Raw genomic sequence first — 24,916 nt, forward strand, 5'->3', positions numbered from 1 at the left:
CCTCGCTGTATTCAAACAGGCACAAACTGAAGGCTAGAAATTGACTATAAATGAATCAGCACCTTCCTAATAAGTAAAACCAAACAAGAAAACATGACTGAAATTCTAATTTTAAATGGTCTAGTCCAGGGGTCGGCAACCTGCGGCTCTTTAGTCCTTATACTGCGGCTCCGCGTGGTTTGGGCAAATAAATTAGAAGTATTTAGCTGAAGTGTATTTTATTTATGTTAGTTCTTTTTAACTCGTAGTTCTAAATTGGAAGATTATTGTGATATTGAAATATAAAAATATTTATGTCAGCAGCTGTTCTCCACCGTGAACTATGTTAAAGACAAACACCGCTCACGCCTGACAGATGACAGCTTACAGTCCTGCGTAAACTGACTTCGTATAGCCCCGATTTGCGGACTCTGTGAGCAGAGGTTCAGGAGCAGAAGTCCCATTGTAAACACATCACGGCAGACCCGACGATGTTTCCATGAGCATGCTTTTGAGAATCTCTTTATTGAGCACTTTTCACACACGGTTGCTGTACGCATACAGCCGGCTGTAGCTTTTCAGCTCACAGCCCGACATACACCACCAACAACACAACAGCACAGATAGCGCAGACGTAAAGGCGGCGAGGCGTGATTGCGGGTGTCGCTCAGGTGCGTCCGCCTCCCCTGCAGCGGCGCTGCAAACCACGCCCCGCCGCACGCATTAACCAGGTAAAATACATATTTAGGCAGAATTTTGCAAATATCTATTTTTCATTTTTCAGCAGCATAGAGCTTTTTTCCAATTATTTTTTAAGAGTCAGGTCAAGGCTCCAACAGCCCAAAGGCGATATAAGGGTGGCGGCTGACAACAGTTTTTGTTTGCTACATGGATCATTTTAGTTCAGGTTGGTGTCTTTCCTTTTGTTATATTTCTTTAAGAGTTCAAAATGTGTTGATTACATAAATATAATTTAATTTTCTCTGTAGCACTTCATGGATTTCATAAGCAGCACACCTTAGTTGTTCACACAAAGCATAAAGGTTAAAAACAATATATACAGTGTTATCTTCATTTTAGATGTCAAAAAGTATTTGTGGCTCCCAGTGTTTTCTTTTGCGTGGAAACCAGGTCCAAATGGCTCTTTGGGTGTAAAAGGTTGCAGACCCCCCTGGTATAGTCAAAACTGCTGTTGTATGATGGCAAAAATGCTTGTTTAATAGGAATCTGTTCAGTCCATCTCTAATGCAATGAATGATGTGAAAATCCCATTCAGCTTCATTTTTCTGCTTCTCCTGGTGCACATGTCTGCCACTCAAGAACACATAAAGGCGTGAGGATGAGGATTGCAGTGATTGGTCAGAGTCTGTTCGGCCAGGAAGTGTACAAGGAGCTAAGGAAGGATGGGCACACCATTGTAGGAGTTTTCACAATCCCTGACAAGGATGGCAAGGCAGATCCACTGGGTAAGAACTGACAATGTCAACACCATTTTAAAGCAAATATTAGTGGGAATGCTGCCTTTCTCCTATCACCAAAGCAATGCTGAATGTGACTTTCCAAGCAAGCATTTTTTGGCACAACTGCTAGGAATAAACTGATGATGGTGCCAAATGAAACTTGGACTTGAAATCAGGCCACCGGTTTTATTTCTGCAGGCCTCTAAACTCTAAAGTCTCTGCAGCTCGGTCTTCAAATTTGCATTGTCCAAGTGCAGTGTGTTGCGTTTTCTTTATCGGTGAAAGTATCAGATGATTGCATTTTCATATCAGAGCAGTAAAATGTCTGTAACTGATTTACATCACTGCAGAAGAATAAGGAAAAACTGGAAATGAATTAGACTTTACTTGACTGCATATACACACCAGTAAGGTTTGGTTACAAATGACAATACATGCTGTACACTATATCCAAACAGAAATGTAACCACTAGCCCAAATTTGGAAGTGCTCAGAATCGTGTCATGATCAGATATTGGCCAGGTGTTAATACAGTCTGTGCAGAAATAAAGGACTGTCATAGTCATCTGCTAATTAATGCTAAGTAAAATATTCTAAAAAGTACTAGAAATCCACTTACCAAAACTGAAGCACAAAATTCTTGGAAAGTCTTTACCACACAGAAGGCCACATTGTTTGTCAGATTATTCCATTAAAAAAACAAAACAAGAACAACACAAACATAGTTTAGTATCTTGAGAAATTATCAGGTGAGGCCATTATTTCAGGTGAGGTTGAGCAGTCATCCACAGGCAACACTTAACAAAACAGCCACTCCCTAACTGGCTGTCTGATTAGTTCCCAAAAAGGAATGGACTTAAATAGTTCATTGGGAAACTTTCTGGGGAAAATCTGATCTTGTTGGGAGAGTGCACTGCTCCATCCAAAGTGGGATGGACATGTCCATCCCACTTTGGATGGAGCAGCTCTCATTTCCAGAAATCTGGCCAAATTTATGAAACCCCCCAAAATGTGACTATCCAGAGTTGGAACCAGAAATTGCCTCTCTGCAATTTCTCTTATACTGTCATTCCCACAAAACTCCATCCCTATAGAAATTGTGATGACATGCGACATAGTAATTTTATTTTTATTTTATTTTTTATATTTTTGACCTCTTCCTTTGTGTGGGTTATAATTCCAGATCCTTAATAACGACACAGACAGAACACACAGTACACACAATGTAATACAGAAAGTTGCCACCGCATGCTGGGCCCAAAATCCAGCAGTCGATGGATCGAAGCCATATTCTGCTATTTGAGTTCCATGTTGGTAGCCTATCAGATTTCCACTATTTGAACAACATCACGGAAACACACAAGTTTTAGTCCAGCCAGCGGGCTGTTTACATTTTGGGATGGCTGTAGCTGAGGAGGGAACCTAGTTGCTCGAGACTGCACGCCAAAGTATCCTTGGGCAAGATACTGAATTGAAAATTGCTCTCCAATGTTTTCACTGCAGTGTGAATGTTAGATAGAACACACTTAGGCCCAGAGTGCTTGAATGAATGGGTAAATGAGGCACATTGTCGAAAGTGTTCAGTCGAGTAGCAAAGCGCTGAATGAGTCCAGTGTAGTTATGTAATATACACCTGTAAATTCCAGACTCTACTCCGAGCTCCTTTACTATGCTTCCTATTGGAAGCCGACCCATTTTAAACGTGAAAAGCCTTAGCAAATGGGAAAATTCTGACTTGTAAAATTTGACATCCTATAAGACAGAGCTTCCCAAAGTGTGGGGCCCGCCCCCTAGGGGGGCGCAGAGCCATTGCAGGGGGGGACGCGGGATGAAAAGGGGAAGAAAAAAAAGAAAGCTTGGACACTGCTAGCATAATGGACAGGTTTTTGACGGGGCGCCCACACAAATGCAAACCAGGAGATGAAGCATCGCCGAATATGTTTCCAAACCAACTTCATTCTAAGACAAAGACTAGAAAATATGGTGAAGCATATCTTCCCTTTGGCTTCACCTGCACAAGTGCCGAGGTAGGTCTCCCCTGCAGAATTGGTTTTCCCTGCGTCGGGAGCAGCGCTGGGCTCTACAAATCACGGACAAATAGGATCCCACATTCTTGATTTTTAGTTTACAAACACTTCTTGTAATAACTAACTACTCCTGACATTTTGGAGATGTTATCTCCTTACACAGTAAAGTTGCAGTGGGATACAAATAATATCAGGCTGATCCTGCCATAATTTGTTCCCCCCGTTTCAAATCACGGACTAACAGGATCCCACAGCTGTTTATGTGTTTAAACCCATTTTGCACAGAGAGACATTTTTTGAGAAATGTATTGACAGCAATGTTGAATATTAATACACAGGGGGAAAAAAACAACTACACGTAAAGTAATCACACCGTGACGCCTCTGCCTTTCTAACTGCGTGTGTATATGTAGGCGTGTAAAACCTGCAGATAGACAGATTAACAGTATTTTGTCTCTATCTGCCATTCTGCAATTCATCTCATGTAAACAATTGTTTATATGAGATGAATTGCAGAATGGCAGATAGCAAGGAAACATTGAAACAATGTTTAGTCAATATCAGGCGATGTCATTGAATCAACGTTGAGGTATGACGTTGACCTAACGTCACTCTTGCACCCTTTTTAATGTTGAAACAACGTCAGGTTCTGATATTGAATCAATGTTGAAACCTGACATTGATTCGACGTTATATTTTCTAATACTGTTGACATTGAAACAATGTCAGATTCTGATATTGAAACACTGTTGAGCTATGGTGTTGATTTTCCACCTCTTTCGTAGCTGAGGAGCAGCTGCAGGAGCAGTTGCTTTTTATTAAAACAACAGTTAAATCATGACTGGAAATCTACCTTTCTTTATAGGTATTTTAACCAATACTAAACTACTGCATGTTTCCATCAATACTTAAACCACTTAAACACATAATTGTACTTATTCCTCAAATTGGACACCCTTTATAAACAAAAATGTCTCACAATGTAATATCCTAAAATAAGAAAGCATTGCATGTGATGTAACAGAGAAAAAAAACTAAACAAAAAAAAGGTCAATAGACATGTTTCGTTTGCTAAATACTTTATTAAAAGACATTTTCCTATTTACATTTCTATGTTTCACATAGGTTTGTAATTTTTACTCCAGGATGGATGATGTGCGTCCTGCACCACCCATACGATCTGGGGCGTATCGGAGCCATTTCTGGACTGCTTGTGCAAAGACAAACTCGGACATAGAGTTCGCCCCTAACTGCTGCGTCAGGCCATCTAGGACAAAAATACACACACATGAATAAGCTCTTGTTATCTGTCTTCAGCGGGGAGAAAGTATGTAAACTCCTAGGCTGATAAACATGAAAGTCACCAGGCGTAAATCTGCAAACTGCCGCATTTGATTCCCAAAGAGCTATGAGTCGAAAAAGTGATAAGTCTTAGCATGGTGTGCCGTGTATCCTTTAAAACAAAATAAACATGGGGTCCTCGGGCTGTACAAACTGTACAACCCGAGGACTAAACAAGCTGACCAAAGACTCCATCTCCAGATTAACCGGACATGAAAGTCTTGTTATTAAAAAAGACAAAGTAATACAGCAAAAACTGGACATAGGAAATGTGAAACGCACCCAGCAGATCAATCGATCCCTTTATTGTTCACTTTAGGCTCATAAAACTACAATAAACGGTAAAACTTACCAAATATGCATCTGCACAGCGCTGTATCTTTAAATGCCCTTTTTTGCTTTGTCTGGTCCTTGGTTTTTTTCCTTACCCAGTTGAGTACCGAGGCCAGCTCGTTTGTGATGGCATAAGCCATTACACGGCGGACTCGCACCTCCAGTGTGGTCCCTCCAATCAAGGCAAAGCGTCTCACCTACACAGCAAAAATGCCAGTGTTGATTTTTCAGTGTTAGTAGAATTCAACAGAGTTCCGAGTTAGTTCAACACTTAATCGAGTTAAAATAACACATCGGGAGTTGATTCCTGAAAAGTGTTGGTGTGGATTTTAGTCGTTACTGCATTTTAACACTGTGGGTGTTAAATTAGACCACACCTTCATTTCCTGTGGAGCTTCGCATTTCAGAATCTTCGGTCGCCATTTTTTCTTGCTGCTGCGGTAAGTTTTATTCGGTTAAATATTAAGTTTTAGATTGATGTTAGAACAAGTAACATGATAACTAGTAAAAAAAATAGTATTTATATCAAAATACATCATCTTTAAGTGTCATATTTGAATTTTAACTGTTTTTTGTTTAGCTGGGCTACTGCTAGCTAGAACTCTGCAAAGTACCAGTTACTTTCCTAATATTCATTTAGCATAATCTGGCTATTGGCAGACTGTAATGAATATTACTTAATATATGTCACAGTTTTTATTAAATGCCTTTTATTTATTTTTTAATTAAACTGCCAAAGCCTTAGGGTCAGTGGTCTCAAACTCCCGGCCCAGAGGCCACTTGCGGCCCACGTCACCCCTTCTTGCGGCCTGTATATTGAGGTGAAGAAGTATAATGCAATTTGGCCCTTGAAGTGACTTTTTTTTGGTCATTAACCAAAAATGATTTAATATGAAGGCAATAAGGGCAGAGTGTTACAGGCCCTCATGGGCAGTGTAGTCCGTGCTGTAGGGAGAACGTTGTGTGTTTGAGCGCGAGAGAGGGAGAAAGTAGGAGCTGTTACCGAGGAGAAATGGAAGAAGAAAGCATGTAAATATAATAATAACCACTGCCGCCAAAAGGAGTGCCTGGTTGTAAGAAAGCTGTTAAGACTCGACTGTACACTGTGTTCGCTGACAGTAAAGCTACAAGCCCGACAACCCGACGTATTAGCCAGAGGGACCTGGCCGAGGTAACAAGAGAGTACAAGCATGTGGAGGGATTGGCTTTGTTAGTTCAGTGAGAGTCAAAAACTAATGTGTACACTTATTTCTGCATTTTTATTTTGTTAAATATGAACAAAATTACAGCAGAAGTGCTGCAAAGTGTCTGACCAGAAAGAGAGGACCATTGTGTTCATTTGGTAGTTCAATTAAAGGCATCGGTTAGTTAAGAGTAAGAGGGGGGGAAATGCGTTCATATTTGCAGTTTTGTCTTGTTATACAATATTTGAAATTTAAAAACAAACAAACCAAACGCTACATTGTCAGGAATATTTGTGGGTGTTTTCTTTGTGGTTTCTGTTTTTTTTACTTCTTGAACACTGAAGTGGCCCTCCAATGAGATGACAGCTCATTTAAGTTTGAGACCCTGCCTTAGGTGAACTAGGATGCTTAAGGGTAACCTGAGAGTATTTTACACTATAATGGCCCCTACATCTTGTAAATTATGGGAATTTCATTATAGTGCGCATTTCTGTAGCCAGTAGGGTATTTTCCTTTTTTTTAGATTAAAATTTTTTCATGGTAAATTAAGCATTTTCTAGTCTAAAAATGAATAACAGGGTTATATTAGGGTTTGTTAGAGAGTGGTGAGGGTTTTTATGGCTTAAAATATATAATAAAATAGAAATATGGTTTCTACTGACCCCTGCGATAATTGAGAGAATACTGTATTGCAGTCATGTTACACAGCTTGTACTACTTACAGATGGACCAAGGATGTTTTTTCTTAACAAAATGAATTTTAGCTCAGTCTAAAGGGACTAGACATGCTAGATATTTTGCAAAGAAATGGTGTTATATGCTTGACCTTATTCTACTCTTGGAAGGTGGTGATATGCTGGTTCCTGACAAGAGATAAAGAAATCAAAGTCAGCTTTTCAAGACAGCCCCAAGACTCCTCGCAACCTGTGTTCAAATGTGAGGCTGTTGTCAGGTGATGAATGCAAGGAAGAGGCACTCAACTGACATGAAACATGTCAAAGACAACATGAAGGTGACATTTCAACATAGGCAAAAAGTGGTTCAAGAACCTGCCACAGCTTCTACTGTCCTGGACCTTTTCCCAAGATTTCTGTACACCTGGCTTGGTAAGGCATAAAATGATTTAGTGACAGCTTTGTGGTTCCTTTGTTTGTTTTCTTGTTAATGTGTTGTTTCTGTTGTTACACTTTGTGTTTAAGGTTGACCAAGACTTCACAATGCTGTTTGTTGGGGAGGAAGTGTCTGCTAAGTTCCTTGCAAAGTGGCCAACCAAGCCAAGGATCATCAAAGATTGCAAAAATCTGTTTTAGAGTACAGAATTGGATGAGCTGCTCATTTCTGCACAGCGTTACTCTGACGAGGGTGGTAAGTGTAAGTTGGAAATGGTAGATTTTGCATGCCTTTACAGCATTTGCTTAATTCCCACAACACAATATATCACTGGACCATACCGGTAAACCTTTACTACAAATTGGAATACAGCTGTCCATTTTCTAAATCACATTGGGTTTCTGTTCATTTCTGTATGGTATGAAAACAAGCTTACAAACGTTAAACCTGAAATGACATTTAATGTAGTTTGAGCACAAAAAAAGTTACGTAATCTTACCATTGTTATGACTCGATATGTACTTCACGTGGTGGCCAGAAGATTTTAAGTCTCTAGAAAGAAATTTATATACCAAGGCACTGGAAAACTGCCTTATTTGAAAAATTATCGGGTGTCTAAAATGTCATCATGGTATTACATAACGTGGAAAAAATGACTGCTGTGGTCCTTTAAATGACAGTAATTGTGATGATCTTAATTCCTATTCTGTAGTTTGGGACTGCGAGGCGGCTGCCAGCTTTTGCTGCTTCACTTGTACCTCCAACATCTAAGGGAGGGAAGTCTTCAAAGATTAGCACATCAGATGCTGCTCACCACCTAATGAAATTCATCAAGGTATGATTTTTAGAATTGTATATATCTCTTTTGATGAGAACAGATGCAAATTATCAAGGGCTGATATTTTAAGATGGCAAGGTGATCCAACGTGCAGCAGATGTATCTGTCGCAGACAGGCTTGGTGTTGCAGGACTGACATGTTATTGTTTCTATTAAAACTAAATGTACACATTGAAACAAAAATAATTGTGCGCGCGGAGTGAAACATTTTAATATTGTCATAATTTCAGGCAGCTATGCCTCAACATCAGATTACCAATTTTGTTTAATGTGAATCACTTGGTTTCGTTCTCTCCCTCAGGTGGGAGGTAGCACGGAGGCTTTTCTTAAGGCTGGCCTCTCAGCCATTCGTCCTGTGTGTTGGAGAAAGAAAGAACATCATCCAGAGTTTCTACATTGTCCTAGATCAAAAGGTCATTCCCTGTGTGACACAGATGGGAGTTGCAGGTTTTGACAAGGCAAAACTTTTCAAGGCACATTTTTTATTTGCCGTGTCCTTTGACAAGGCATTGAACAACTTCTACACATTCATCCAGACCACCGTGTATGGCATTGATGTTGGCAGTGTGAAGGAGAGTCCTCGGGTCAGGGAAACAAGAGGAAGTCTTCATTGTACAGATTAAAGATATCCACTATTCAGCACTTTGACTGGAAATGTTCATCTCTTACATTTGCAAGATACACCACACAAGTTGCTCAGTGTTATTTAGACATTTGAAGTTCCAGCATGGTTTGTACCCAGGAAGGTTTTTACGTTTGACCTGTGGAGAGCCTGGATGTTCATTTATCTTTCGCACGTACTCTGATTACAAGCGGCACTTATTCCGAGCACATGGAGACTGTCTTCACTCTGAGGTCATCAATAATTTTGAGCCTGTACCTAACGATGGAACCTCTGTTTCACAGCCTGTAAATGTGGCTCATCCCATGACAATTACTACACAGGTTCCAGTTGAAAAAAGGCAAATACTGAACATGTGCAGCTCTGTTATTGCTCAGGTACAATCATCAGGAGTTCCTGAAAGTACTGTGCAGTGTTTAGTTGTTTCATTGGAGGAACTGGTTAATGACATCCATGCACATGCAAAACAATCTGTTGTTGACTGTTTGTCAACTGATACCATGATACAGATATCAAGTTGGGATGTATGTTTGTTCTGGTGTTGAAAATGAGATGCCTTTGTTCAGTAAGATTGTCAATATAATTGTTAGATTGCAATGCTTATCTTCTAACTTGTAAGGCTTCAACAGTATATTTCAATGATCACTTAAATGCATTTGTTATTGAGGATGGATTAGATGTCTTTGCACTGATCTCTGTAGATGATCTGGTGTACTATAGACCTTATGATAGGCAATTTTCAAATGGCACTGATGACAAAATGTACATTGTCCCATACTGTAATTTTGTATAACTTGTTTATTTGTGGTGTATCAGAATACAAAGTATTTTGGAACGTTAATGTCTTGTATTTCTTTGTAATGGGTAGATGTTAGGGGTTAATTGTAGCAGTAGAGATATCAGAGATTAATGGGAGTTTATTGTAATCTGGTGGTATTAATGATTTGACTGACACTAGTGTTAGTGTTAGAAAATTAACACTATTCAGTGTTGAATTTTTAAACACCAGGGCTAGTGTAAAGTACTACCAACACTATTCGGTGTTAATTTTTTAACACTTAACACCAGTGTAGAATATTTTTGACACTGGTCAGTGTAACTCAGTGTTAATCTTTAACTCTGTGCAGTGTTAAAATAACACTAGCTCATTGTTAAAAATATAACACTTTGAAAAGTGTTAATTTAACACTCAAAAGAGTGGACACATATAGACACTTTTCTAGTGTTAAATTTAACACTCACAGTGTCAATTTGACACTGGCGATTTTGCTGTGTATAGACACATTTTAAGAGATGGAATTAGCATGTCCCATGTCTTAAATGCAGCGATGGGAATAACGGCGTTACAAGTAACGGCGTTACTAACGGCGTTACTTTTTTCAGTAACGAGTAATCTAACTAATTACTATTCCTATCGTTACAACGGCGTTACAGTTACTAACAAGGAAACGCGGTCCGTTACTATTTTTCAACAAACAGACGGTTGAAGCTGTGTTCAGCTTACCGCATCTTATATCAGCTGCAGGAAGTAGCTGTAAGTAATCTGGACGCTACAGCTTTAAGCAGCTGCGCGCTCCCGCGGGGGGCAATCATGATCACTGTCTAGCACAACACCTGGAGCTCAGGGGGCAAAACAATCGAGTGCTGCTGTTTGACTGAGGAAGAATAAAGTAGTCGTGGTAAGTCAATCACATGACCACTTAAAGACAAAGCAACAAGGTGCCAGTTTTTAAATTGTGTCGATAGGCCACGTAAAACCAGAGTCATGATAAACAAGATATACGCAGCGTTTTTTCCTCAATAGTTTTCTTACGTTAGCGCTAGCAAGCACTCTCTGCTTATGAGCAAAAAACAAAACAAAACGGGGGAAGTTTTAGGAGTGACGGCGAGAGAGAGAGAGAGCAGGAAAAGAGAGAGCGCGAGTTTTGAGATGTGAGAGATTTGTGACGTTTAGCGTGTTTGGAGTGTGTAGTTAATGTGTTGTCTTGTGTAGTTAGTGTGCAGTGTTGTGGATAGTTTTGTGTTGTGTGTCAGAACAATGAGGCGACTGCTGTCTCCAGGTAGAAACAGCAGTGATACACCTGCTGCTGTCAGACCTGCAGGTATCAGGCTGTGATGTTCTCCTTTATAGTGGACAGAAATGATTTTTTTGGAGTGGCACAAATAATTTGTGGCATCTTATTGAAGAACAGCTGATTGTTCTGTAAATAGTTTGAAATGGTTATTTAAAAAAAGGGTAAAAGGTAAATGGATGCAAATAACTTTGTTGTTTGCAAAACTTGTGCATAGGATTTTAAAATTGACAATTAATATTTGAAGTTATGAAATATGATTCATTAAAGATGTTTATGGTTGTTACAGTAAAAATATCACTTTTTCTACTCTGATTTTATGTTTTTTGTCTGATTTTAGATCAATTCTGTTAATACAGTATGTCAAAATGAAAACATGACTGTAAATTCAGACATGTGAGGTTGCGCTGAAAAGAATGATACCAAACAAGGCAAAGTAAATCGTTTTTAAAGGTAAAATGTGGAGGGAAAATCAAGAGTAGTAAAAAAATGGCCAATTATACCCTGGACCCCAGAGGGTTAAACGTTCTTTGTTTTTTTTTAAAGTAACGCAATAGTTACTTTTCCAAGTAATTAATTACTTTTAGAATATTGTAACTCAGTTACTAACTCAGTTACTTTTTTGAAGAAGTAACTAGTAACTATAATTGAATTACTTTTTCAAAGTAACTTGCCCAACACTGCTTAAATGTGTACACAAGTGCTTGTGTGTTTAATCAACATGCCGTTGTTATGTCTTTAAATCAAATCTGACAGCTATTACACTTTATAGTTACAAAGTGTACATAACCTTTATATACTTACCATTGCCTTATTTGCCTCTTGTCATTGAAGAGCTGCCTCTGCATTGTTTAGCTCCTCAATGTTGTGCAAGGGCAAATCCAGAGGCAGTACCCCAGCATCTACAGAGTCATTGCAGCAGGGATGGTGGATGGCTCTGACCTCCTCACGGAGTTCGTTAAGAGATCTCGTCAGGTCTGACAGCATAGTTAACATCTTTTGTGAGGTCGCATCTGTTTCAAAGAACAATTCTAGAAAGATTAATGGCTTAAGCAGTGAGAGGCGAAAAACTAATATATCCATAAGTGATGGTGTAACATTCTGCATTCAAGTATAAGTTGTTCTAACTGCTAAAAGTGTTTGCTAGTTTTTGCCTGTCACATATATGTGATATTTGTATATGTAGCTGCCATCACCAGTGCGTGAATGTGTGTGTGAATGGGTGGATGACTGAATGTGTAAAGCGCTTTGGGGTCCTTAGAGACTAGTTAAAGCGCTGTACAAATATAGGCCATTTACCATTTATACCATGTAAAATCTGAAATTCCAAGATGTTCGAACTTGCCTTGTAATAGTGGCCTCACAGAGTCTCTGGAATCTACAGAAGAAAAAAAAAATCACAACAAGATGACATTCAGGAGTATAAACTGGTGTTTTGAAGATAAGTGCACAATGACATTGTGATTCAGCTTTAAAACAATTTTAAAAGCATACCATCTATAGGGAAGGCCTCGACATCAGACTCTGCATGCTGGGGAGATCGCAATGCTGTGTCGTTTTGTGTGTTCTGCCGGAGTGGCGAAAGGTGCCGGAAGCTGGGCGGGGCATTATGATGCCTGCTGTCAGTGGCCTGGGGGGAAGACTGCGGAGTGGTGAGGGCTGTTTAGAAAAAGATAATTTTTTAAAAGTATGCAGACAACTTGTCAAAAACCCACCAACGAGACTGAAAATGTAGAAGCCCAGTATCTTAAACTTGTTATTAAGAATTCAGTATTTGGCGCGTCGTCATCAGCTTCAGCATCACTATTATCAGAATCAAACGGTGGTGCATGGCAACCAAAGCTGTCAAAACTAAAGTCACAGTCATTATCCTTGTCGGGTGATTCATAGGTCTCACATACTTCTGAAATCTGCTCATAGCGACTGGTAAATACTTGACTGTCTATACCTGGGTGACAACAGTGGGACACACCAGACTCTTCCGCAACCTGCGGTCGCTTAACTTCAACTTGTGCATTGCCGTTTTGTTTATGTTTTTCAGCAACCATCTCTTTAAAGTGCCTGAGTATATCTGACTCTGCTGCCTCAACCATTTTCCGTAATTTACGCCTCCTTGACCAGCGTGATGTCATTGTCAGTGTATATCAGATTAAACAAATAGTGCTATATTTGGAAATACCCAAATAAGCAAATTGTTTAACACTAGGAATTTATTTAAGGACGTGAGTTTCTTAATTATTGATGGGAGTTACCAAATCAGTTCTGAAAAAAGAGGAAAAACGGGGCACAATGTCAATAAAGAGGGAAAACTAGATACAAAGACGGCTCATAGAAGCTGAACCGAGTCCTATGTGTGAAGGGACAGTAACTGCGTGTGTATATGTTGTTACAACATTGGCATTTCAACCCGACCATAACGAAAAATCAACATCAATTCAATGTCGTCTTGCTATCTGGGTAATAACGTGGCGCATAGCGTGACGTGAAAAAAGATACATATCTTTGACGTTGCGTGAAGAACTCTGTATTCTTCGTCCACAAGTAAACGCAAAAAAGGAGTTATAAAACATCTCCTTTTTCGGAGATTCCAAACGCCGTTTACATGTGGACGAAAGGCCCAAACGCATAGAAACAGCTGCGTTTTCAAAAATACCCGTGTAGGTGTGGACGTAGCGTAAAAGAGTTAGTAGTTTATTTTATTACTACTTGTAATTTATTGCCGTTTACTTGTATTTGCTAAATTGTTTACTAAATGTTTGAGGTGTGAAATAAACGGCAATGGAGTTTGAAAACAAAATATGAGTGTGTGCGGTTGAAGGATGTGTGTGTGTGTGGGGGGGGGCGGGTAGTTCTGCATGTCAGAATTTATATATATATATATTTATATCATAGAAATACAGACATAACTGCAATACATGAAAAAGAAAACAGAACTGTTGCAGGATGTGCAGCTTTTCTCATTTATTGTGTTTTATCATTGTCTCCTGCAGCCACAGAAGCGGAGAAGGATGGCGTGCCTGTCTTTAAGTTCCCCCGCTGGCGACTGAAGGGCCAGGCTATTCAGGAGGTGGTGACTCAATACAAGGCTACAGGTGCGGAGCTCAACGTCCTGCCCTTCTGCTCCCAGTTCATTCCCATGGAGGTTATCGACCACCCAAGGCATGGCTCCATCATCTACCACCCATCCCTACTGCCTCGCCACAGGGGAGCCTCTGCTATCAACTGGTAAGTGATGTTCATGAGATCAAGTTGAAGAGAAGAAAGACACAGTGACAGGTCCAGCTGTTTTATTTCACTTCCTGTATCGGTCTTCATAGGACACTGATCCATGGTGACAAAAAGGGCGGGTTTACAGTGTTCTGGGCTGATGACGGACTGGATACCGGTCCCATCCTGCTGCAGAGAGAGTGTGATGTTGAACCCAATGACACTGTCAACACCATCTACAAGAGATTTCTCTTCCCAGAGGGAGTAAAAGGCACAGTAAGTAAAGAAAGAAAGTGTGGTACGAAGACACTTTTATTAAACACATTTCATACATTGGAAGGTGTGCAATATACTCTGTGTTTAACGTGACTGCAACACTTCACCAAGGCCTTCTTCCACAAAGATGATAGGACACATTCTCCCAAACAACTTTGTTTTGATCCTCATCCTCACACTTACATCTTAACATGCTTTTATTTTACCTCAGAAGTTAACCTCTTAATAGCTACCTGGTCCCTGGTGGTTCATATTAGCATTAGAGATATTGCCACTGATTTTTTAATACTTAATTCTGCCACAGAGACACTGCTATCCTGTGTTTTAAATATAAGTAAAAGCATTAACGCAACACTGTCCATGCAAAATAATGACTAGTACATCGTCATAAAACATATTTTGTGTCTGTACTTCCTGATCTGAAAGGTGATGCCGATGAAAAAATTCCTTGTCCCTCATTCTTTCTAATGGCCAGTACTTTGGAAACTCCTGTGATTGTAAAAAACATAAATCTATAGGTTATCGGCCCTCGGGTCTGCCGCTCCAGAACAGGGATGTGAAACTCATTTTACATCAAGGGCCACACAGGAAAAGTGCAAATCATATATATGCCTGTCATATTTTCCAAAGCTGTTCAGGGGGCCGGATTGGAGTGTTTGCAGGGCTGATTTTGATACCCGGGTCTTATGTTTGACACCCCTGCTCTACAGCATAAAAGGAATTTATTTTATTGAATTCAGCTTTTTAGATAGCACATAATTACAACAACAGTCACCTTAAGGTCTATTTATTACATTATAAAGTAAAAACACTACAATAATAGAGAGAAAACCAATGAGACTACCCACTATTGGCAAACAATCTGCAACAGTGTGGAAGGAAAAACTCCCTTTTAACAGGACGAACCCTCCAGCAGAACCAGGCTCAGGGAGGGGCGGCATCTGCCATGACCTTTTGGGGTTGATGGCGCTTGTTTTCATAATCAGACCTCAGTGAACAATAGGTGACATCATGGTGGCTATGTTCATCTTTTATATAGTGTGTGTATCTTGACCACAGTTACCATCCTGTCAGTTCCTTGGTTATGAAATGAACTGGTGATCATCAAGTTGTTTTTCATTTAAATGTGAAATTATTATTATGCTGTAGCTGCAGTACATACTTTTTGAATCAGTCTAGTCTTATTGCTTTCTCTTGCAATGGTGTGAAGTTAATACAGTTTGCTATGCCAAAGATAAGTTAAAGATTGCCTTGAAGTGCTGGAAAAAACAACCTGTAACAGAAATGAAGTTTGTTTGATTATATTTATACAGTTAGTTATCTGTGTATTATGTGATTGATCATTCTGCCTGTGTCCTGTGATTTGCCTGCTGCGAGTTTCCCAACATCGTAAATACTATGATGACAAAGTTCAGAAAGATAGCTCATGCAATTTAAGATAGCGCAGCTTGAACTGCATTTTTCTGGTTCCAGGTGGAAGCTGTGAGGCTGATTGCAGAGGGGAAGGCCCCGAAGATCACACAGCCAGCAGAGGGAGCCACGTATGAGTGCATCCAGAAAAAGGACAATGCCAAGGTAAAACACAAGTGCAGCTACGCCACAGTACATCCACAGACATAAACATGCAGAGTGTCGGTCACTGCTGTTCGTTATGCGTCAGTGCAGCTGCCATATTTTTCAGGGGGACTGGGCCAGTTTAAATGGACTGGTACTTATTTAACACCTTTCTACTCAATTTGAGAACTCAAAGTACTTGCTGGTACAAGTCTCATTCACTTAATCACACACACACATTTATACAGTGCTTTTATCTAACGTTGCACAATTTTCAGTTGATTTTCAAGCAGTTCGTTTTTTACCCCTCAGCTGTTAAAGGCTGATGGGCTCTTATCGTCACCCAGGCGTGGATACTCAAGTTTGTGAATACGATAACTTGAGAACGAGGCAACATAAGATTTTCAAATTGATACCATAGGTACGTCTACTAGGAGTATTTTCTTTACAAATTTTATTAGTGTATTTACTTTATGGGATATTTAGTTAAGCTTAAAATTAAGGTTTTTTTCTTATGCTGATAATAATGTGGTCTTGATATGTTTATAGCACATTTTACAAAATGCAGAAATGACTTTTTGTGATGCTTTGCTGTGAAAACTGCAGAAATTCCATCATTTAAATGAGCAGTCTCTCCTGTTCTGTCAAAGTCTGACTTGAATTAACATCCTTCTTCTCAGCACTGACGTCTTTATCTGTCTTCTGATTATGTTTTCTGAATATATACACATATAAATCTATGTGCTGCTATTCTTTCAACTTTTTGACCGTGATGTAAAGAGGCTTATCCAAGGCCACAGTTCGAAATAAGAAAGTGTTCTTTTGCCTGGTTAAATAAAGGTTAAGTTACCATCTTGTGGTACAAATTGGTATGACATGCAAACACTTTGGATATAAAGTCACTGTGATTATTACTTCTCATTCTCTTGATTTTTAACTCAGATATCTACAGTAAATACCTTTAACTCAGTTATTGTTACTTTTTCAAAAAATTTCACCTACATACTTTTAGAAATATCAGATCAGATTACCCGGACTTAGATCCCAAGGCAGTGGCAATGGATGCATCTCACGAGGTCACATGTACAATGAACCAGGAGTTCACTGTACATGTGGAGGGAAACATTCAATTCAAACCTTTGACTTTGAAAATATGAGCTTTTTCTTGCTACTGCAATACAAGGAACAAAGTACAGTTTCTGGATGTTACCTACATTGTAGTGATTTACACTTTCACCTAACACACAGTCCCACTTTGAGACAGGAGGGACATGCAAATCCCTTAAGGAGTTGCATCATGAAGGACATATGGCGTAAGGATCCAGCAGATAGAATATGTAAAGGGTAAACGGACTGGTACTTATATTTGCCCACACACCTACATGGATGCATCAGTGCAACCCTAGGGTATTATGACAGGCAGACTGGAGTGGCTGAGGAATCGATCCGCCAACACGCTCATTAGCAGACATCCCACTCCTCCTGAGCTGCTGTGGTGAAGCATTTACATTTGAACTGGCAGTGATGACTGTTTGAATTGCTGACAGATTGACTGGAACCAGTCTGCTGAGGCTCTCCACAACTGGATCAGAGGAAACGACAAAGTGCCGGGAGCCTGGGCCGAGGTCGATGGACAGGTAACGGCTTCTTAATGCTTTCTGTCTGTATCCTGTACAGCTCACTAAATAAAAAATGTTTGACACAATACTTCTGAATTTGAACCTGATCAGAGCAGTGGCTCATGCAGACAAGCAGAATCAAAACATGATGAGCAACTGCTTTTGGACTGAGTGCCATTTTACATCTCTCTCTGTAGAAAGTGACTTTCTATGGCTCCTCTTTGGTGGATAATGAAACCGCAGTTAATGGTCAACCCCTGGAAATCCCTGGAGCCAGCCAACCGGGTATCGTCACTAAATCTGGCCTGGTGCTGTTTGGCAATGACGGCAAGACGGTAAATGATATTAATTATCTCGGCAAACTGTTCTAGATTTCCAGAATTCACATTACAGATAAGTGTTGTACATATCTGAAATGATTGACTCAGACATACAATGGCCCCATCACTGTGTCGATATAGCTACATCTTGTTACTGAATTAATTAAAGACCACCCTGACTGCAGTGGTGAAAACATCACTTCCAGATATTCGGGTGCTTTTCACTGGCAGGGATGCCAATTGTCAGTACAAAGCAAATACCGTCCTACTAGACTTGACTTATGTAGTAATACCAAAAGTATCACATTCAGTCCTTAAGCTATGAGGTGATTTGGTCTTGGAAAGCAGCCCACAGCTCGTTATTCTGCATCCTTTCTTTCCACGGATGCTCAGACAAAAACTCTACACTCATGTCACGACTGCAGAGAGAAGATTCTGAAACATTTATGCTAGAAAAACCTGACTGAGCAAAGGAACAAAGAGATCACTGTGACACTGGATATGTGACTTTTTTTTAGCTTTATATTTTTATGTTCACATAACAGGATCATCGTGAAATAACTTTGGCAAAATATATACAGTATATAAATCTATTTTACAGTGCAACATCAGTAACACATGACGTACAGCATCATTTGATATTATGGTGCAATTTAGATTTCAAAACTATTTTTTGATCAGGTTGAACTTTGTCACTGTAGATGTCTGTTTAATCCTTTTGACTCGTGCTTGCTAAATATGTTAGTGTTTATTAGAGACTCTGAACAGAACAGGAATGTAGAGTTTAGTAAGTGGTCCACAGTACCAGAAATGCAGTAGAAAAACAATCCTCCAGCATCCAGCTGTATCTACAGTATTGTGCATTTGAAAAGCTAATATTCAGCTGGCCATCTCCGTGTGTTTTGTATGTAGTCTCTACAAATGCTGGTTACTGAACTGTCCAAACCTGTATTTTTCAGTGTTTAAAATCCAGCTCAGCACTGAAAGTAGTTAAGAATGCTTGGTTGGATTAAAAGGGAATATATTTAAAAATTTTAAAAGTACATTTTTAATCAGTTTCTTTTTAAGTGTCCGAGTCAGGAAGTTAGCTTACCTCAGCAAAAACCCAGGATCAGTAATAAACTGTTCCCTCTATCATAACTTCATAGGCACTTGGGGAAATGTACTTGTATGCAAGTTAGATGGAAAAAAAGTATTTTGTCTTTTTTGTTTATGCTGTTTTTTGTTATTATTTGTTCCTATTTTATTCTGTTATAAATCAGTAATCTTTTAGCTCCTCAGCTGCTGGTTTGTCTTACAACAACAAAGTGCACTGCACTGCTTAAAAAACACTTTGTAATCAGAGTATAACATTAAGCCACTGAAATCTCTGTTGTCAGTTAAGTAGCAGAGGAGCTGTTAATCAGTTTCAGCTGAAATTACCAAGAGGTTCACTACAGGAGCAACAATGAGACAATCCCCAAAACAGGTTTTACAGGTGGAGACCGCTGTGGAGTGCGACTGGAATTTTCCATTGAATACCAGAACTGGCAGGTACACCACTGGGACCATTTCCTTTTCCCATATGAGATTAGGTTCACCCTGAGCACATGTGACAGACCTGAAAGGGTCTGGAGAAGCCCTGGAGAACATTACGCTGCTTGTGACATTGTTCAGAATGACTGCACTGATGGTGGCCTGGAGAAGCATATCCATGGATGGACACAGAGACTTGTACGGGTTAACCAACATCACCCCAGCTGCCATTAAGTATCGGAATGAAATCTTTGGATCCACTGTCACACCCTACAATGGATTTGTAGTCAAACTAATGTTCTCTTGACTCCAGTCCAATAATTACTGCAGACACATGAGAATTTCCATTTCATTTTCCATCCAACCTGCATATAAGTATACAACCCACGATTTCAAATTAAAAGCCTATTTCAGTATATTTACTATCTCATGGCAATCTTTGGAAAACATTTGGCAGTTGGCCTGACTGTTTGGATTCAGTCCCATTTATGGCAGTCTGGCTGAATGTAAACTTTGCTGATTTTGTTGTGGATACATGTTGAAAATTTCAAAAGACACCACCAAACTCAGTTCTGTACTCAGATTTTCGACTACACGCGCCATCAGCTCTAACGCCTCTCAGGTGGGACTCTGACTTGTGGACAGGTTAACACCGTGAACGTTTCTCATATGCCTCTTCATCAGCAGCCGCTCTGTAAAGAGCTCATCGCAGTCCCCACATTTGTACGGCCTCTCCTCTTTATGTTTGGCTAGAACGTGCTTCCTCAGAGTGGAACCCCTGTTGAAGGATTTGTCACAGATGTGGCAGCTGAAAGGTTTCTCCCCTGTGTGAGTCCTTATGTGTTCTGTCATGTGTCCTTTCAGCTTAAAACACTTGCCGCAGTAATGGCAGCTGTAGGGTCTCTCTCCTGTGTGCACTCTCATATGATTCTGCAGGTTGCTCTGGCAGGGGATGTGCTTGCCGCAGATGTGGCAGTCAAAGTTGCTCTTGCTCTCCTGTGGCTTGCTTTCATGCGTCTTGAGGTGCCACGTTAGCACAGTCTTTTTGGTGAAAATGTAGTTGCATATGTGGCAGCGGTACAGGGTGGTGCTAGTCTTCTCTTCCAGAAGGTTTGGTTCATCTGGAGATGTTTGCCTCGACTCTCTGCTCTCCTCTGCTGCTCTGCAGTCCTCTAACTGCTGCACTGTTTTGATGAGTTCTTTTGTCAAGGCATCTCCGTCATCGCTGTCTTCCATCGTTGGTTGCTCCTCACCTCCATTGAGCCACAGTTCCTCCCTCTGCTCCTCTTTAACCTCGGAGGGTCCTGGCTCATCCTGCCACACACTCGAGCTCCACTCTTGCTGTTTAGGTGGAATGTCCTCAGTTGGCTGTTGTTTGGCATCTGCAAACAAAGGAGAGAGAAAAGTATTACACTTCAAGTATTGTGCGTCACAATTGGCCTCACACTGGTCATGAGCTGTGTCCAAGCTTCAAGTAAAGGACAGCATTTACTATTAAAAGACTGCACATACTAACATGTGTGGAGTATGCTATGACTTCAGTTTAGACAATAAAAGTCTTTGGTAAGTTTTTTGTGTTGTTTTGTTTTGTTTTTTTCAAGTGAAGTAAAATAGCCACCAGCTTAGACTGCAAACTGCCCTGTGTGATGAGTCACAACCATGACCTTATGCTGATAACTAAAAAAAGTATTCCTTGTCATGGGGTCTTCCTTCAAACGCTGAGTACATACAGGTTAATGAACAGTGGTTAAAGAACTTCTAGTAAGCTGCAAGCTAACAGTAAACAAAACAGGCTGACAAAACGTCATGTGTTCTGACATGGTGAATGACACAGACCAAACCAGAACCAAAGGCAGAGCTGATGTAACTCTGGAAACACTGGGTTGCATCGTGTCTATCAGGTAAAAATGTGTAGGCCAGTCTGCACCAAAACACCAGTTCTGATAAGTTTGTTCCATAAACCCCACTAACTTCATGGAGAATGCTAATTTTCCAAATCTAGATTTACAATGTAATAAATTGACTGATTCTTATATAGCACTTTTCTGCTCTCTCACTATTTCAGGGGTGGCCAACTCCAGTAGATTGTAAGGTAGACCCTACAATGACATTTATAATAAAATAATATTTTCTTATATAAAATATATAAATATATTTTGCCCTGTGCTTTGATGCAAAGTTTTTATGCTGCTGAAAACAAGATGGGTATGGTGTAGACATTAATTAATATTAATGATAATTTGATGTGCACTTTAACAATGTTCAGGTCAGTGGTTGTTTAAAACAACAACAACAACAAAAACCTTTGTTTTTAGATTTTTTTAAGTATTATTAACGCAGTTCAACAGAATATTTTATATTATTTCAGTTTCAATCTGAAAAATGTTGCAAAAGCTTTGGAATAAATATGGTCTAGTCACCCCACGCCCCCTTTAGACACACCCCTGTTCGGTTCCATGTAAACTAAGACGGCTGCCGTGAGCCTTCAACAAGCTGTATAATTTAAACATGTATCAGACCGAGTATACAGTTCATCTGCATATTTTAATACAACTTCTGAAGGCTTACTGCAGATTTCTCTCTGTGTAAAACAAACGGTGAAGGATGGAGCAGCTACAAAATGTGTTTCTCTTCACGTCTAAGTTTGTTGATCAGGAGCTTTGATGAAGGACTCGCTCGCTTTTTCCCAGTAAAGGTTTTAATGGTGATCACAGGAACAGCGCTGCTGTTTTCTATCACTCAACCCGAGCTCACCGTCTCGGTAACCGCTCCGCCTCTTTGCTCTTCACGGTGTGTAAACAGGCTCGGGCTCTACGTTTAACGGTGCCAGGGTCATCATCACTGCTGCTGTTGTGTTCTCAGTGTTTTTGTTTCAAACTGGGCCCTCCGTGGGCTTAATGTTGTCAGACTTATAATCCACACGCTGCTCCTAAATATGTTTGTATTGCAGGTCTGTTTAGTCGCTACTTTGGGTGAAACGCTCGCGTTCGTGTTTCCATGGTGACAATGGCGCGCTACAGAGCCGTTCCTTAAACGAAGCATCGAATCAAAGAATTTGTCAAAGTTTTTTTTTTTTTTTAAAACAATCGAATCGTTCTAAATACTCGATAAATAGTTGCAGCCCTTGTTCAGTGGCATCATTGTAACATTTACAAAATATATATTTTTACATTTTCATTTTTGTTTCCTTAAATTAGTTTTCAAATGTATCAACATTATAACCCCGACACTTTCTTACTGGATACATCCAAAAACAAGAGCGTAATAGACGTACTAGGAGTGATTCTTAGGGCAAGCACAAGCTTTCACCAGCTTGTATGAGTTGAGAGTTTATACAAAACAATGCCATGATGTCACATCCTGCAGAGTAAGTGTGTTAAAATGTGACAATCACCATTTCACATTTGTTAAATAGGAAGGTAACACATGTGTTTACATCGAACTGATCGGTGGTCAGATAGCTTCTGATTTATGTAACAGAAACATAAAAGTACGAGTCCTGTCAGAGTGCTGCTTTTATTTTAAATTTATTACAATTATATTTGATCAGAATAATTTGGATTATTATCTGAAGATAATATTCACACATAAATATCTGAACTTGGTGATGTTTTTCATATTTAATCAAAGTTGAAGACACTTTCGGGCAGTGGAGACTAGTTGCGGAAAAGGGAACCTGGAGATGCAACATCTGGACAACATGAAAAAAACTCACCAGTTAACATGAAAACCAGTTACACTAGAACTCCCGTACAGAGCAGAACTGACACTCCTGCACAAGACTGACGTTTTCATAAATAATACAAAACAGCTTCTGACATGTGTATATATGACATATGACATACTGTACGTAGCTAAAAACAGCTTGTCCGTATCTATAATTCAATACAGATGTGTTCACTACATCAAACGATGTTAAGAACAAGTGTTAGACTCGCGGGCTGATTGGCTCAAAGGGTGCAGTGTCTCAGGCGGTCAAATGTACGCTGAACTATAAAAGGAGGATTTAAGTTGCGTCCTCTAAGTAACGCGCACACGCTGAGGACAGAGTAACCACAACGAACGACAGTCCTCTTTGATATGCAAGCGTGACCTGCCGCAGTTTGTCATTTGAACTCGTGTTTCGATAAACAGCATCCTTACTGTACTCTTCTATTTGAGGACATTGGAAATAAAGCTCACCGGAAATTTAACGCTCCTTTACTATATGGCTAACACTGCTTGCTAATGTTGCTAGCTAAATGCTGTGAATGTAAATGTAACTTTCTGTCCGACGTCGCTGAGTCACTTATTTGGTTATTATTAAGATGCTAACTGGCTGAAGTAACCGGGGGTACATACCTGCCCTGTGCAGTCTTATCTCTGGTTTGTAGACGAGGTCCAGCAGCCGCTGCAGCCTCTGGTTCTCCAGCTTGGCTCGGTACACCTCCTCCTGGTACTCTACCAGGGTCTTCTCAACGAATCCGTAGATGTCCACCGCAGCTGCGGTTAGTCTTTCCGTCAGGAACACGTTAAATGTCTGAAGGGTAGCTGTAGCCATTGTAAGGCTTCTCCGTTATTTTCAGCTCGCCCTGCTTGTTACCTATGGATGTGTGACCGTCTATGCAGTGTGTAACAGGGGTCACAGCGCCCTCTGGAGCACTGGACTTTGTAGGACACTGTACCGTCAAAATGCATGAAAAAGCTTACTTTGTAGGCACATTTAGGCTTGGATTAAACTAGTCAGTGGTAAAACTGACTGCACGCACTAGAGTCCAGCTAGTCTAGAGCTGAACTCTCATTTCTCATTCATTTGTCTTCATCAATTCAGTCATTCACTGATAGAAAAGTTGACCATTTTTAATTGCTGACTAAAATAAAATCAGTGTTGGGATCTCTGATTTTTCTGCTCAAGTAGTTGCCAGCTAACATTCACACTCCAATGGATGCTTTGAAGAGCAACTTGGGGTTTCGTTACTTGGCCTTTGTGAGGACTTTCAAAACATGGAATTGACAAAAAAGTAAATCAGGCAGAAAGAAAGTTGTTTAGTCAGAGTTCTTGTTCAATTTTGTTATTTTTCTTTCAATAAAAATGTTGCTAACTTAAAAACCACATTCCACTGCATAGATCACTGATGAAACATACTGCATTGGACTCAGTCTGAATTGCAGAACACACTGCAGTCACTTGCCTTGAAATTCCCTAATGCTGACTATTTTTTAGGATCATTAGTTTTCTATACGACTCTGACTCAGATACTAGAGTGGTTTGTCTGCCAATTGTAATAGTGTAGCACTTTTCTGTTCTGCCTGAGCACTCAAAGTTCTTTGTACAACTTGCCTCGTTCAGTAATTGACAAAAACATGTCCTTGAGCAACATATTAAACCCTGAGTTGTCCCTGATGCATTCACTGGAGTGTGTTGAAGGTAAGACAACGCGCTAGGGCATATAAAAAAGTGTTTTGTAAATGTGTGTCTG

The 24,916-nt window shown here is 40.0% G+C and overlaps 2 protein-coding genes and 2 long non-coding RNA genes across 6 annotated transcripts in view; 2 read left to right on the forward strand and 2 right to left on the reverse strand.

The window, feature by feature from the left end:
* The window catches only part of aldh1l1 (aldehyde dehydrogenase 1 family, member L1), a 33,974-nt gene that overhangs the window by 1,218 nt on the left and 7,840 nt on the right, over nt 1-24,916 (forward strand). Inside the window, exons 2-7 of one of the 2 annotated variants that reach the window (XM_003446483.4) lie at nt 1,300-1,445; nt 13,957-14,191; nt 14,284-14,449; nt 15,923-16,024; nt 17,551-17,640; nt 17,820-17,957. In XM_003446483.4, coding sequence (XP_003446531.1) covers nt 1,319-1,445; nt 13,957-14,191; nt 14,284-14,449; nt 15,923-16,024; nt 17,551-17,640; nt 17,820-17,957 — 858 coding nt within the window. In that variant the 5' untranslated portion in view covers nt 1,300-1,318. The remainder of the gene's footprint in view (nt 1-1,299; nt 1,446-13,956; nt 14,192-14,283; nt 14,450-15,922; nt 16,025-17,550; nt 17,641-17,819; nt 17,958-24,916) is intronic. The other variant, XM_019358572.2, reaches the window with a different exon arrangement.
* Nucleotides 4,591-12,602, reverse strand: LOC112846990 (uncharacterized). Its single transcript, XR_003220251.1, has 4 exons — nt 12,461-12,602; nt 11,771-12,344; nt 5,160-5,337; nt 4,591-4,733 (listed from the first exon to the last, which is right to left on the reverse strand). It is a non-coding gene; the product is annotated as an uncharacterized LOC112846990 (long non-coding RNA).
* On the forward strand, nt 5,338-9,735 carry LOC109202174 (uncharacterized). 2 transcript variants are annotated; one of them, XR_002062114.2, is made up of 5 exons: nt 5,338-5,580; nt 7,170-7,430; nt 7,524-7,689; nt 8,147-8,269; nt 8,574-9,735. It is a non-coding gene; the product is annotated as an uncharacterized LOC109202174 (long non-coding RNA). The 2 variants fall into 2 exon arrangements; XR_002062113.2 differs by lacking the exon at nt 5,338-5,580 and having other exon boundaries at nt 6,843-7,430.
* On the reverse strand, nt 18,445-24,090 carry LOC102082439 (zinc finger protein 2 homolog). Its single transcript, XM_005452218.3, has 2 exons — nt 23,799-24,090; nt 18,445-20,839 (listed from the first exon to the last, which is right to left on the reverse strand). The coding sequence occupies exons 1-2, from the start codon at nt 23,995-23,997 to the stop codon at nt 20,076-20,078; spliced, it is 963 nt and encodes a 320-aa protein (XP_005452275.1). The 5' UTR covers nt 23,998-24,090; the 3' UTR covers nt 18,445-20,075.

This window comes from Oreochromis niloticus, linkage group LG5 (assembly GCF_001858045.2).
Source record: "Oreochromis niloticus isolate F11D_XX linkage group LG5, O_niloticus_UMD_NMBU, whole genome shotgun sequence".
Lineage (NCBI taxonomy): Eukaryota > Metazoa > Chordata > Actinopteri > Cichliformes > Cichlidae > Oreochromis > Oreochromis niloticus.